The sequence below is a fragment of the Phalangium opilio genome, unplaced genomic scaffold, assembly GCF_054372755.1.
Source record: "Phalangium opilio isolate 3A_F unplaced genomic scaffold, DU_Popi_V2 ptg000045l_1, whole genome shotgun sequence".
NCBI lineage: Eukaryota > Metazoa > Arthropoda > Arachnida > Opiliones > Phalangiidae > Phalangium > Phalangium opilio.
In genome coordinates, this window is record NW_028324168.1 from 5,006,933 (window position 1) to 5,021,268 (window position 14,336).

Consider the following 14,336-nt stretch of genomic DNA (forward strand, 5'->3'; position numbering starts at 1 on the left):
TGCCCGTGGTGGTCAGTGTTCCACAGTGGATTAGTACCCGAAGTGGTCAGTCCCCGGTGAAGTCGTGTCCAATGAAGCTCGTGCTCAGATACCGTAGTTATTTTTTATAGTTAGTTTTTAAAGCAAATAAGATTTAGTCAAACGAAGCACAATTGTATATGAATCTGTTGTGTAGTAGTTTTCGCATTCGCTTCGCACGCGGATAGTCGCGGGTTCGAGACCGCGTAGGCGCGGCCAAGTTTTTATGCTCGTTAGTTTTTAGAGTTAGTTTTTAATTCAAATAAGATTTAGTCAAACGATTTGTGTTTCTATATGTATTTGTTGTGTAGTGGTTATCGCATCCGCTTCACACTCGGAAGAACCCGGGTTCGAGACCCCGTGGGTGCGGAGAAATTCTTTTATGCTCGTTTGTTTAAATTGACCACTAAATTAGCTCAAAGAGAGTTCAGAGGTCGGTATCCCAATTGGGGTCAGTACTTCATGAGGTCCGTATCCCAATTGGGGTCAGTACCTCGTGAGGTCGGTATCTCAATTGGGGTCAGTACCTCAAGAGGTCGGTATCCCAATTGGGGTCAGTACCTCAAGAGGTCCGTATCTCAATTGGGGTCAGTACCTCGATAGGTCGGTATCCCAAGTGGGGTCAGTACCTCATGAGGTCGGTATCCCATATGGGGTCAGCACCTTTTTTTGGTTGTCTCATCAGCCCCAAATCCGGAGAGGCCCGGGTTCGATACCGCGTAGGTGCGCCGAAGTTTTTTAAGCTTTCTAGTTCAAATTGACAACTAAATTAGCTCAAATAGCGTTCAGCAGCGTGTATCATGGCGCTGTTGGTAGCGCCATTGAATGACAGTGACAGAAAGATCAATCTTCGAAGATGGTCATTACCCAATGAAGTCTTGTCTAATTAAGATAGTGCTCACACACAGAAGTTATTTTTTATAGTTAGTTTTTAATTCACATAAGATTTAGTCAAACGATGCCTTCATGTATATGGATCTGCTGTGTATTGGTTATCTCACCGGCTTCACAAATGGAAGGCCCCGGGTTCGAGACCACGTGGGTGTGGAGAAATTCTTTTATGCTCGTTAGTTTAAATTGACAACTAGATTAGCTCAAAGAGGGTTCAAGATTGTGTATCATGGCTCAGTTGGAAGAGCCATTGAATGCCAGTGCCTAAAAGATCAATCCTCGAAGATGGTCAGTGCCCGAAGTGGTCAGTATCCCACAGTGAATCAGTACCCGAAGTGGTCAGTATCCCACAGTGAATCAGTACCCGAAGTGGTCAGTATCCCACAGTGGATCAGTGCCCGGTGAAGTCGTATCTAATGGTCCGTACTCAGATACCGCAGTTACATTTTAGCCACATCGTATCGTTTTTCTTTTGGCACTGTCAGAAACATTAAAATAGACTAAATAGGAAGATGGACTGCAAAACAATTTTCTTGTCGTTCTCGAGCAATCGCTCTCAGTAAAAATCTAGCATTACGAAGCATAGGTTTGTATCACATTTATGGAACATATTTTATAAACTTACAATACCAAGTCACCAAATGAAACACGGAACGGATCTCAGTATAAAATTTTCCCTCGTTCCTTTTTAAAAACACGTGGCCCTGGGTTTTATATTATCTTTAATTACGTAGCCATTTCGGAGTATTTTATACATATCATTCGTTTCAACTTCACGAATTGATAGACAAGATATTTTTTTCTGGTTGTCTGAGACGATGGTTTTTTTTATGCAACACGAAGAAGTTTTTGTTATAGTAGCTACGCTTTTTAAAGCCAACAACGTTAATGCCAAACTTGGGCTTGTTTCTTTTTGTGACGGGTTTAACTAGATATCTTTTATTCTGACTGAGAGCGAGCGAGAGAGAGAGAAAGAAGCAGCCATCATCATTATAGAGATCACCCCCCCCCCGTTGTATTTTTGCCCCCCTCCCCCTTTTCTTAAACTTCATCATTTCGTAATCGTAACATACCAAGTTGAAGAGTTTTTTTTAGTTTTTCTTTAGCTTCCCTCGCATGCACTGAACAACTACTAAAAAGGGGCTAGTTTTCAGTTTGTGCTAGAAGTATAAATTCCAAACTCGCGTATAGATGATTTAAATGGATGTAGAAAAGGCTTCGAGGCACTATTTTGATACTGGCTTACGATGGTTATGATTCTGTCATGATTTAAAATCAATACAAAAGTACTTAACTATCTGTTGCTTAGGCTTGTTAGACGTTGATGTGTATTAATGGAATGTTAGGTACAGGAATTGGAATGGCCCAAAGGGACATTTTGAACTTGAAATAAATAGTCCCCCTTGAAAGGTTTTGTACCCACCGTTTCATGTCGTATCAGTTTATTTGTGCCCGTTTTAGTAACCCTTCCTAAAATTACTTTTAGTACATAGTTGTCAGACTAGAAGGATTGAGGTATTGCACTTTGTCCGTCAAGTAGTCGGGTCTCCTGGTGTAAATGGTATCAATCCTACTTGTCTGAAACTATGTTTATTATAGTTAGAAATGTAGTAAAAGGGTCGGCCAACGTTCCTGGTAAAGAAAAAAATGTAAGCGCATGCGTCAGAGTGTTTTGGTTACTTACTTTTCTGTCCGCCATTTTTAGAAGATGGCGGAAAGTAAATTGCTATTAAAAACGATGTAGCAGTACGTTTAGTGAACCATTATTGATAAATTTATTTCACTGGACTTCTGTGATCCTTAAGTGAGTCAAGTATTGATTCAAACTGAACTTCTAGCCATTATCAGCAGATCTTTTTGACTCAAAAACGGTCTGGCAACACTGGGGTTAAAACTGCGTATACTAAATGGAATAAGTTTTTCTTTTATTTTTACGTGGACTCTAATCGACTGGTGACTACTTGTTTGCATCAGAAAATTGAAGTTTTTTTTTACTTACAAACTACTACCAACCAACAAAAAATAGCAGCTCGTTACTGAGCCAGTCAGTCAAGAAAAGCAATTTTTATATTGCAAACCCCTCCAAACACTAGTTTGACCCCCCCCCCCTGTCTATGTTATGTTATGTACACGCTGGAATGGATGATCCAAGAGTAGAAGACTTATCCAACAGATACTTCTCTCTTTCTCAGAGATGTAATTTAAACACTGGGAGGTGGAGAGAGAGTTCTTGGAGAAGAATTATACCTATATTATATATATATATAAAAAGGCCTAAACTGGTTTCTTGATCCTTCATTCTTTGGTCTATCTGAAGCGTAAAAACAAGTTGCAGGTAAATTATCCTCAGTTAAAACCCCCAGCGTACTGCCTTTATCAAAAGTAAATTGTGACGAAGTTATTGAATGTTTTATGACTAAGGTAGCCCAGCGGTCCTATAATTCCTATAAAATCCTATATTTTTGAACCTGTTCAATATTATCCTATAATTTCATGAAATGTCCTGTAATATTCTATAATTTCATGAAAGGTCCTGTAATATTCTATAATTTCATGAAAGGACCTAATATACTTTCATGAGAGGTCCTGTAATATCCTATAATTTCATGAAAGGTGTTATAATGTCCTATATTTTTAACTAAGTCGAACTTTTAGCATCAAATTTAACAAAATTTAGCTCTTTTATCGAGATCGGGGAGCTAGCTTCGCAATGTTTTACGTTAAATATTCAAAAATGCGTATTAAATGCAATTGTTTAGTTATATTTAGAACATTGACAGTGGGTCCATAAAAGGTCAGAGAAAACCTGAAAAAAAAAGTGAGGGAATTTGGATCTGAAAGTTTCGTACCAAACCTGTAACCCCAGCTAGGCGTTATGTTATGTTTTTGATTACTTCGAAAATTATTTATTTTTGGCAAATTTTCTTTTTCATCCGATTCGGTTTTTAATTCGAAATCTTCCAGTTTTAATCGCGTAAAAATGTTGTTCCACCTTAAGCGTTTTCTTGTTTGTTTTTGCGGCTGATTAGGATGGTTGTCTAATTATACGTTGACTCGAATTATCGCCTTGATAATGGACGATTCGTTGATAGAACGGACGACGATTATGTCGTTAATTACATTTCATCGTCAACGTAGATTTTAGAGACTGAAATTTTAACGTGTGGGTAGTTAAAAAAAAAAAAGAAACATTGTATAAATCGCTTATAGAGCATAGACAGTCTAAAAAAGGGATTGTAGTTATCTGTTTTTCGAAGCACGCGTATCATTGAAAGGTCATGACCCATAAAATGTCAGAGCCATCGAACGAAGATTTCGCCTTTCGCATTTGAAACTATTTTACCATTTAGATTTTGAAAAGGCTTAGGGGTCAAGCTGGCTGCTAGCATAATTTAAACCAATTCCTAAGCCCCCCCCTTTTTTTCTTTACAAAAGTCTATTTTTGGTCTACTCTACAGTGACTCTTTTCAATTCCCGTAGGCCTAAGACTGACTCAACCTTTCGAGGGACGTAGTGAACATTACATGAAAAACGTTTTAGAAACGTTTCCCCTAAATTTTCGCTTGGGGTTAAACTGATAAGAACTCGAGTTCACTAGCGAAGGAACCCGAAGGTTTTCACCCCACCAGTTGAAATAAATCTTTTAGCTTGTAGTGTAAATCATGTCCTCTCTCTCTCTCTTTTTTTCTTGAGAAACTTGAAGCTTTTATAGGTTCAGGGAGGGGTTTGGTTCCTTGGCGTCTTTTGGGGTGGACCAGAGGTAGGGGATACCAACTTGAGGGGAAAAAGGGCATTTTTAACCTGTCAACTTGAAAAACAAGGTGCAGGACTTTCAGGAGTCTGAAGGGAGCAGCTTGTTTTGCCCATCTTTGACCTCTAGGCTTCTTTTTTCTTTTTTTGGACTTTTTTTGGGGGTTCTCGCCTCCCCATCTGTCCAATTCATCACTATTTTTATTTTTCAAAGACTTTTAGGGTCTCCTTTACCTCTGGTTCTAGGAAGGGTCACCAAACCCCGCTTTTCTAAGCGTCTTTGCTTGGCATTGCCAGTAATCACGTGTTAAACCTTTTTGGGGAGGGTATAGTTTCGGTTCTTTGCGTAAATTTAAATAGTTATAAACCTTGAATAAATTTTATGGTATACTTAAACTTGTTTCAAATACCTGGTCAGTAAATGCAGCAACTTTGTGTTATGTACATAGACTCGTATTTTGGACTGATTGGGGTGAAACGCCAAAGATAGAACGTGCTGGAATGGATGGTGATCCCAAAACAAGAGAGGTCATCATCAATAGTACCATTTTTTGGCCAAACGCTTTAACTATAGATTATGATACAAGACGGTAAGTGATTCTGTAATTCCCATTGTTAATTTTCGACACAATTAAGCACCCTGGTTTCAAAGTTGTACAACGATTGTTTTCAGCGTGTATTGGGCAGACGCCAGGGAAAAATTCATCTCTAGCATCAAATTTGATGGAAGCAATCGTCAAATTGTTGTTAATGATAATCTACCTCATCCTTTCGCTCTGACCCTTTACCAAGACACCCTTTACTGGACCGATTGGGCCACTAAAGGAATTCATTCGTGCAATAAAACTGACGGGTCTCAAAGAAGGATGGTTGTGGGAGGGAACTTGTCACCCATGGACATCCACGCTTATGCCAAAGATCGACAGCCATATAGTAATTACCTCACTCTTTGTCCCTCAAAATGAGCTTATAACAAGTTTGTTTCCTAAAAAGTTTAGTACTTTTTTCAGCTAAAACAAAGTGCGAGGACTCAAACGGAATGTGTTCTCATCTTTGTCTGATGTCGATGAATAAAGATGGTTATTCCTGCGCGTGTCCAACTGGCGTTCGTTTGCTCAACGACAAAACTTGCGCGGATGGTCCCCAAGAAATTTTGCTCCTAGCTCGAAAAACTGATATTCGTGCCATATCCTTGGATACTCCAGACTATACCGACGTCATTTTAGAACTGAAAGGAATCAAACACGCTATTGCCATAGACTTTGACCCGGTTGAAAACCGAATTTATTGGACTGATGACGAAGCTAGAGTGATACGTTCGGCCTTTTTGAATGGTACCGGACAGACTGACTTGCTCAGTACCGAAATCTACTTGCCAGACGGGATCGCGGTTGATTGGGTGGCGAGAAACCTTTATTGGACTGATACTGGAACTGATCGTATCGAAGTTTCGAGATTGAATGGTGAATCCAGAAAGATTCTGATTACGGAAGGTCTTAACGAACCTAGAGCCATCATCTTGGAACCAGAGTGGGGGTATATGTACTGGACTGATTGGGGTTCCAGCCCAAAGATTGAAAGAGCGGCTTTAGATGGTTCCCAAAGAGAAGTCATCGTGACGGAAAGACTTGGGTGGCCGAATGGTTTAGCTATTGACTACGAGACCAGAAAGTTATACTGGGGCGATGCCAAAACTGATTCCATTGAAATGTCAGATGTAGATGGTCGAAATAGGAAAGTTCTGGTCTCTGATCAACTACCTCACGTGTTTGGGTTTACACTGTTAGGGGATTATATATATTGGACTGATTGGCAACGAAGGTCGATTGAAAGGGTCAACAAAAGCAATGGTCAAAACCACGAAGTGATTATTGACCAATTACCAGACTTGATGGGTTTGAAAGCGGTCAATGTTAACGAGAAACGTAAGACGAATCCTTGCGGGATAAAGAATGGAGGTTGCAGTCATCTCTGCCTTAATCGACCCAAGAATAAATACATATGTTCATGTCCCATGGGTTCCGAGTTAACCACGGATTTAAGAACCTGCATCGTGCCAGAAGCCTTCCTTCTTTTCTCAAAGAAAACTGACATCAGAAGGATATCACTTCAGTCTCATCATAGTGATATCATCCCCTTAGCTGGCGTTGAGGATGCAAATGCTCTGGATTACGATGTCAATGATAATCGAATTTATTGGACTGATATCAGTAAAAAGGTACATACATATTTTTGTGAAAAAAAATTCAACACAAAAGCGGGCTTAACAAACTCTTAATCCCAGCTCGTTATTAATTTGTTGAGGTTTGTCTTGTTTTCGTTTCAGACAATCAGTCGAGCCTTTATGAATGGCAGCGCTAATGAACCTGTTGTTGAATTTGGTCTGGATTTCCCCGGTGGTTTAGCTGTTGATTGGGTGGCGAGAAATCTTTATTGGACTGATATGGGAACTAATCGTATTGAAGTCTCTCGTTTGGATGGTTCATCAAGAAGTGTTATTCTCTGGAGGGGTTTAGAAGACCCAAGATCTTTAGCTCTTGATCCTGGAAAAGGTTATCTCTATTGGAGTGAATGGGGAAGAAACCATAGAATAGAGAAGGCTGGACTTGACGGAAGGCAACGTTCCATTATTACAAAGACTGTTGGAAGGGCTATTAGCTTGACTATAGATTTTGTGGACCGTCGTCTTTATTGGGTGGACATTGACAGTAAAGTTGTGGAATCGGTGGATTTGTTAGGTAGTGATAGACATCAGACAGTGCTGGCCAAATTGCCAAGTCCTTACGCAGTGACCCAGTACCAAGATTACATCTATTGGAGTGATTTGTCAACAAAGAGCATTGAAAGGGCTGATAAAATCAAAGGAGGAAACCGAACTAGGATTACGAGTTCGGTGGATAATGTCGTGGATATTCTCGTCTTTCAAAGCTTCAAAAAGTCAGGTAGGAAAAACTGAATTTATTTCTGTTTTGGTTACATTAGGCCTAATATTACATCATGTAACTTTTGTTCTATTGTAGTATATTAGTGATAATTCGCGTAGTTTCCCACCAAAAAGTCCTAATTTTTCAGATAATTGAGAGTTTATATAATCTAAAATAGTTATTATAAGTTTCGCATAATTAATGAACCGAACTGAACTGAGCTGGTTTCAAAAAGTTTGAAAGTGGATGGACACTTGTTAAAAGATGATTTTTCGCGACTTATTTTCTTGAGATTATTGAGAGTCGCAATTAAATTCAGAAACATTTTTGCTTATAAACTAGTAGGCCTATATATAATCATTTTATTAATTTGAAGTTAATTTTTAATGCTCCCAACATTTATTTTCTTAACGCGAAATTTCGTTGTATCCGTTATCAATTTTGGAACTTTTGTCCAGCCCCTCTCTCGTTTGTCGTTTCTTAAAAATAGGCTTAGCGAATTTTTAAGGCGGCAGAATTCAGAGCGGCTATCCTCCGTTTTCAATTACGATTTAGGATATTAATTTTAATTATAAAAGGGTGAATATTAGTTGATTTTAGTTAAATAACGAAGGGAGAAACTAAAGAAAACTATTTATATTAGTTAGAAAGAGAAATAATTTTGATTTAAACGGATTTAAGATCTTGGATGGTAATTTAGGTATATTGAAGTCATTTCAATACCTAAGCCTAACCATTCAAGATTTAGTTCAATAAATGAAAGGCAAGCCTTAGTAGACTATTATATTCTAGAATATTATTGTAGAAGTTGAACAGCAATTAAATATGAAGGAAATATTTTATTTTAATTCAGGATGGAATCATTGTCAAGTGAATAACGGAGAGTGTGCCCATTTATGCCTGGCTCGACCCGATGACGGGTTTGGTAGTCATAAAAATCCGGAATATTTTCGTTGCGGATGTCCTACGCATTATATCCTGAACCGAGACAACAAAACGTGTTCACCACCAAAAACGTTTCTCCTCTTCTCCCAAAAGAACAGTATCAGCCGAATTATCGTTGACGATCCCAAAGGAGATACTCCCGATGTTTTCCTACCCATCCATGGATTAAAGAATGTTAAATCCATCGATTACGATCCGGTTGATGGCCTTTTATATTGGATAGACAGTCGGACGCATTATTCTATCAAACGCGGCTATGATAATGGAACAAGAATATCAACTTTGGTCTCCAGCGTCTCTCTGGAATCATTGCAACCCTATGACATTGCCATTGATCCGAATTCGAGAGTTATCTATTGGAGTTGCGCTCTTCATAATGTTATCAACGTTACACGATTGGATGGGAGATCAGTTGGTATTGTGGTTTCTGGAGATAATCAAAGTCCAAGATCGCTGGCCTTACATCCCTTGAAAGGGTAAGTACCAATTATTTTTTAGCATAAGTTGATGAACAGGGTTCGTGCAGAACCTGGATAAGTCAGGGATTTTGGAAATGAGGGAAAAGGTCATGGATTTTGAGTTTTTTTCCCTGAAAAGTCGGCGATATGTCAGGGATTTCGTTTGGTATATCAAAGCATGCTTGGGGCACTGCTAAATATGGTCTGGGTGTGATGAAGTGGGCTCTGGTAAACAGGGATATTGGCAAAATTTTGTCAGGGATGATCTGGAAAAGTCAGGGATTTTCAATAGAAAAATTTCGTCTGAACCCTGATGAGAGACATTGAAACTTCAATGTTTTCGTTACTCTCTTTGAAGGTTGTTATTTTGGACCAACAATATTCATCCTCCTCGCATTGAAAGGTCCCTTATGAATGGACTTCAGCGCAAAATCCTCGTGGATAGTGGAATTGATAACCCAGTGGCGCTGACGTTGGATCCGATGAATGATATCGTGTTTTGGGCTGATTTGGGGAAAAAACGGATTGAAAGTGTCAGGATTGATGGAGAGAAGCGGTGAGTGTTAAAAACACATTTTTTACTATTTATTCTTAGTGGTTTTTCGAATGTTGTGCTTTGAAAAAGTGTGTTGGATTTTGTAAATGGGTTTGGGCAAGAAGCACGCATTTACATATTAACATAACATAGAAGTAGTACTAGTACGTCTAACTTTGATAGACATTTCAACGTTTGCTTGGGTTAGGTACCAACTGAATAATTCAAGGTACACTCACATAGTTGCTTAAGTAGTTGGGGTTACTTTTTCACTTACATTGTTACTGGTTTATTGATGTAGTTGCACAATTTACCCGCATCCATAGCCTTGTTGGTATTCTTTTACCATTTTTTGGAATTTGGTGCTATATACTATTTTAGTTAGTTCATTAACATCCTTGTAATCCATTCCATAGTGGTAAACCTTGCTTTTATACGCTTTGGTTTAATAACCTTCCCAATTTGACATGTCATATCATATACTTGACAATGTTTTCCCACCCAACATTTTACCATTTCTTACACATAGATGCTTTAAGTAGTTGGTTTTTTCACTGGTTTGTTGATGTAGATGCATATTTTACCGCCACCCCAGAACCTTATTGTTGGGTTGATTTTATTGCACTCCAAACAATACTAGTTGTTAGTTCATTTCATTGAAATCCTGATAACCCATTCCATTGTAACGAAGCTTGCTTTACGCGCTTCAGTTTAATTTGACACCCTTCCCAATGATTGAAATATGTCAAGTACTTGACGATTTTCTTGTAAATTATTTGAAATAAGGACAACTGTTCTTGGGAACGCTGTTATGCAACCCATTGCTCTGTCAGCCAGTTCAGGGTTCATTTATTGGGCTGATAAGGAGCAAGAAACGATCGAAAGAGCCAATTACACTGGTGGCAACATTACCAGAATCCTGGTGCGTTTGCATAGCCTAAGCGATTTAGTTATGGTCGACCAGTCCAGGAAGCGTCACAATTACTCCGACCATCCTTGTTTCGAAAATAACGGAGGCTGCTCGCATATTTGCGCAACACACGAAGATGGCAAGAAACATTGCTCGTGTCCCTTGGGTTTGACCTTGTCAAAGGATAACAAAACGTGTATCAGCCCGCCAACTTGCTCTTCGGACCAATTCACTTGCGTCAGTGGCAACGTTCCATGCATACCTTTAATTTGGAGATGCGATAAGAACCCGGAGTGCGAAGATGGCTCTGATGAAGAAAATTGTCCCACTTGCAGTCCTGATTTGTTTCGATGCGCGAATGGCGATTGTATCAACTATAAATTAATGTGCGAAGGTTCGGCATCGTGTTCGGACGGTAGCGAAATTTGTTGTAAAGATGACGAGTTTTTGTGCCCGGCGACGAAGCAATGCATCTCGAAATTAGCGGTTTGTGACGGCGTCGCGAATTGCGCGGACGCTTACGACGAGAAAGTTAAAAATTGCGAAAATGTCGCGGGTTGGAAGAACGAAAACGCTCAACGTCAGAAAGATCACAGTACTTACGCGGTCGGGACCATCGTGGCTATCTTGTCCCTGTTAAGTTTGGCGGTATTGGGTTTTATTTGCAAAAGAAAAACGCACAGTCCCATTGACAATGAGGAGTCGGTCGATATGATGGTGACCAATTCGATCCATTCGAGTCGAAGTTCGAAAGATCACGCGGCGGCGCGCAAAAACGTTTGTATCGTTCCTAATAGTAAGGTAAACCATTCGATATCGTTACCGCGAAGCAGTTTCTACGATCGTAATCACGTGACTGGTGCTTCGTCCAGTAGTTCGGGAGGTACGCCTTATCCCCAAACTTTAAACCCTCCACCAAGCCCAGTTACCTCGCAGTATACTTATAGTCACTATTGCCCTTCGCACGGCGCACCGTCTACTTCGTTACGGTCTTACCGAAATTATAGATCGCGTAATAGACCTCCGCCTCCAACGCCGTGTAGTACGGACGTTTGTGACGATAGCGAACCTAATTACCCTTTAAGGTCGCGATACTATTTGTCGTCTCAAACGGAGTTCTCTTACGATTCAGACCCAAACCATCCACCACCTCCTACGCCCAGGAGTCAATATTTATCCGATGGTGAAAGTTACCCACCATCACCATCGACGGAACGAAGCTTTTGTAAGCCATATCCGCCACCCCCTTCACCCGCTCCGTTGTCAGACTGTTGAAAATACGTCACAAACTATATATGTAAAGATGTAAATACTGTAATTTTATTTATTTTAAACGAATTGTATAGAAGAAGAAAAAGCTTACTGCGTAGTTATCAGCATTGTTGTTAAACCTAGTTTAAAACATACTACTTAAAACTTTGTAAAAGTACAAATACCCTTCTAGCTTCCTCAATAATTAGTTAAAACAAACAAAGCCAAATTTTCAGCAAATTCAGATGAATTGTATTTGCCTTTCTGACAGTCTCAGCCAAAGTCATTGAAAATCAAACAATCAAAATGATGTGCCAAAGTTTTTGAACTTGGCCCATAATAGTACCGGTAATTAAAATATTTTTGCTATTTTTCTATAAAGTTTGTATAGGAAAGTGAGATGTTTATTATTCGCGATGTGTAAACAAAGTAAACAAATTGTTTCTTTGGTTCCCATGAAATGTAATATTTTACGTGGGATATGTACAAAATTTATTTGTATATTAATGTATATTTATATATATATATTTACAGTTTTTAGAGCTGTGTTAAAAACAATGTTACGTACAAGATTAAATTATTATTTTTTGGTTCTTACTTCATGATAGTAAGAAGGTATAATCGAAACATTATTCATTTTACTGGTAATTTTACCGGTATTTCCTCATCCTCTAACGAGACCTCGAAGAATTTTTCACCCCAAATTTCAGCTACTTGAGGTTGAGGTGGTTCGTTACCCTTAACAGGTTTGTTATCAATATAACTTGGGTCCCAAGGTTGAACCTCCGCTGACCATAGGAAAAACGCAACAGCTGAACCAGCAACTCCAATGAAAACCGAAATATAAAATACTACATTCCATTTAGTATTTAAATCAAGTTCCTAAAAATATTGTCATCGTCATCAAGTTTTGAATGTTTCGATGTAGAATGTTTTTATTTTTACATACTGTTGTGTCTAAAATTAAACCAGTTAATAGAGGTGACAAAAAACCAGCGGCTGAGCAGAATGTATTTGCAAGGCCATATAGTGTACCTTTATTGAAATGTAATTGTAGATTTGTACAGCATTTTTTGATCAGGTTTGGTATTTTACCGGATAATGCGGGAGCCAGGTCCATGGCTAACACGTTATCACCACTGACTGATAATCCTTGGCACCCAGATGACAGCGTCAAGAAAGTTATGACGGCTGTTGTATCGCATCCACTGAAAATTACACCCAATAGGCAAAGGGAAGAACCACCCAAACCTATACCCATGAATAATAAATTTCACCAAGAAGCTAATCTACACTCATCCTACAATAACTCACCAAAACATTCCATCAGTTTTCTTATGTTCGTTTTCGATAACTTCTCACTCGCTTGAAGTTTATCGGCAATGTAACCAGACGCAAAAGTAAACGCCATGAAGACACCATTAACTAATGCGTTTATTAATCCATTCTTTAATTGGGACATGCGATCATCAGAATTTGAGGTAAATTTTGTTTTAATTTCTACCTGAAATTACTTACTTCTTGGATGGGATAGTGTAATACTTGGTCCAAGTAGTTTGGTAAGACTGTCAGCCTCGAATAATATATCCAGGACGAAGCCGAGAAACTAAATATGTACGCCCATACTGGGACTGAAGTTAAGATACTGCGCCATGGAGTTTTGGGTTGATTCTATAATAGACAAGTATCATGTGCATTGAGGAACTCTGTCTTAAATACCGAGTGTAGCCCTACTTTAGGATCCATTCCTTGGTCAGGAATTCCCCGTAAAATGTAGTCCCGTTCTTGTATGGATATTCTGGGATGTGTAGCTGGGCTATCGGAAATTAGTAACATCCAAACTAAGGCCCAGATGGACCCAGCTGCGCCCACTATGTAAAATGCCAAAGGCCACCCTCCACCTAAGGACTGTTTGCATAACCAACCGACGATGGGTGGACATAACAGGAGACCAAAACCTCCACCGCAACTTGTAATGCAGTACATCAAACTTCTCTCTTTTTCCGGAATCCATCTTACTAAAATTGTTGTTTCGCAAATGTAGAGGATGCACTTAAGGGTTAATTTGTTAATGTGGATATGATTTAAATTTTAATTATGGGTATTAACGTACTTGGGTCATGCCCGTTATTGCTCTCAAAGCAATTAAAAGCCCAACACCCGCGTCAGCGACAACAGGAACCAGCGCGGTTAAAACGGATCCAAGTAACATTATCATTCCACCAAGCCATCGGTTACTGAATCGATCCATGACGCGCCCCATTATAAGTTGGACGCAAGCGTTTCCGTAAAAATATACGCCTAAGATCGTACCTTGAGTTGTATCGGACCAGGCGTAAGGACCCTATGAAAGTAAAGTCTGAATGGTTGTCGTACCTCAAAGGGTGAGTCGTCTTACATCCGCCAAGTAATCTTCACTCGTCCCATTACTTGTACTGCTACGAGGACATGAGGATTCCGAATTCATAGTATTTGTTTCATTGGAACACGTTAGTGAAGTACAGTTTTGAGTATCCTCTTCAGTACTTTTTTGGACCATGGCAACAATGGCGAGGCTTATGTTTGTAGTCACAAATGACGTGACGGCTAATCCTATGAATAAGAGACCAACCAGGACAAATCTGGCTGGAATGTACAACTTACAAGAACCGTCC

General features: G+C 39.3%; 2 protein-coding genes across 2 annotated transcripts in view; one reads left to right on the top strand and one right to left on the bottom strand.

The window, feature by feature from the left end:
- arr (low-density lipoprotein receptor-related protein 6) overlaps positions 1-12,303 on the top strand; it is a 31,612-nt gene extending 19,309 nt beyond the window's left edge. Inside the window, exons 3-9 of the mRNA XM_089837889.1 lie at positions 5,109-5,249; positions 5,333-5,592; positions 5,670-6,877; positions 6,986-7,601; positions 8,437-9,004; positions 9,345-9,542; positions 10,308-12,303. Of these exons, the coding sequence (XP_089694015.1) occupies positions 5,109-5,249; positions 5,333-5,592; positions 5,670-6,877; positions 6,986-7,601; positions 8,437-9,004; positions 9,345-9,542; positions 10,308-11,706 (4,390 nt within the window). The 3' untranslated portion in view covers positions 11,707-12,303. The remainder of the gene's footprint in view (positions 1-5,108; positions 5,250-5,332; positions 5,593-5,669; positions 6,878-6,985; positions 7,602-8,436; positions 9,005-9,344; positions 9,543-10,307) is intronic.
- A 12-nt stretch (positions 12,304-12,315) lies between these two features.
- Positions 12,316-14,281, bottom strand: LOC149676964 (putative inorganic phosphate cotransporter). The gene is made up of 8 exons (XM_089837892.1): positions 14,081-14,281; positions 13,796-14,026; positions 13,417-13,734; positions 13,201-13,353; positions 12,997-13,129; positions 12,778-12,933; positions 12,632-12,717; positions 12,316-12,564 (listed from the first exon to the last, which is right to left on the bottom strand). The coding sequence occupies exons 1-8, from the start codon at positions 14,219-14,221 to the stop codon at positions 12,316-12,318; spliced, it is 1,467 nt and encodes a 488-aa protein (XP_089694018.1). The 5' UTR covers positions 14,222-14,281.
- Between the last annotated feature and the right edge of the window lie 55 nt (positions 14,282-14,336).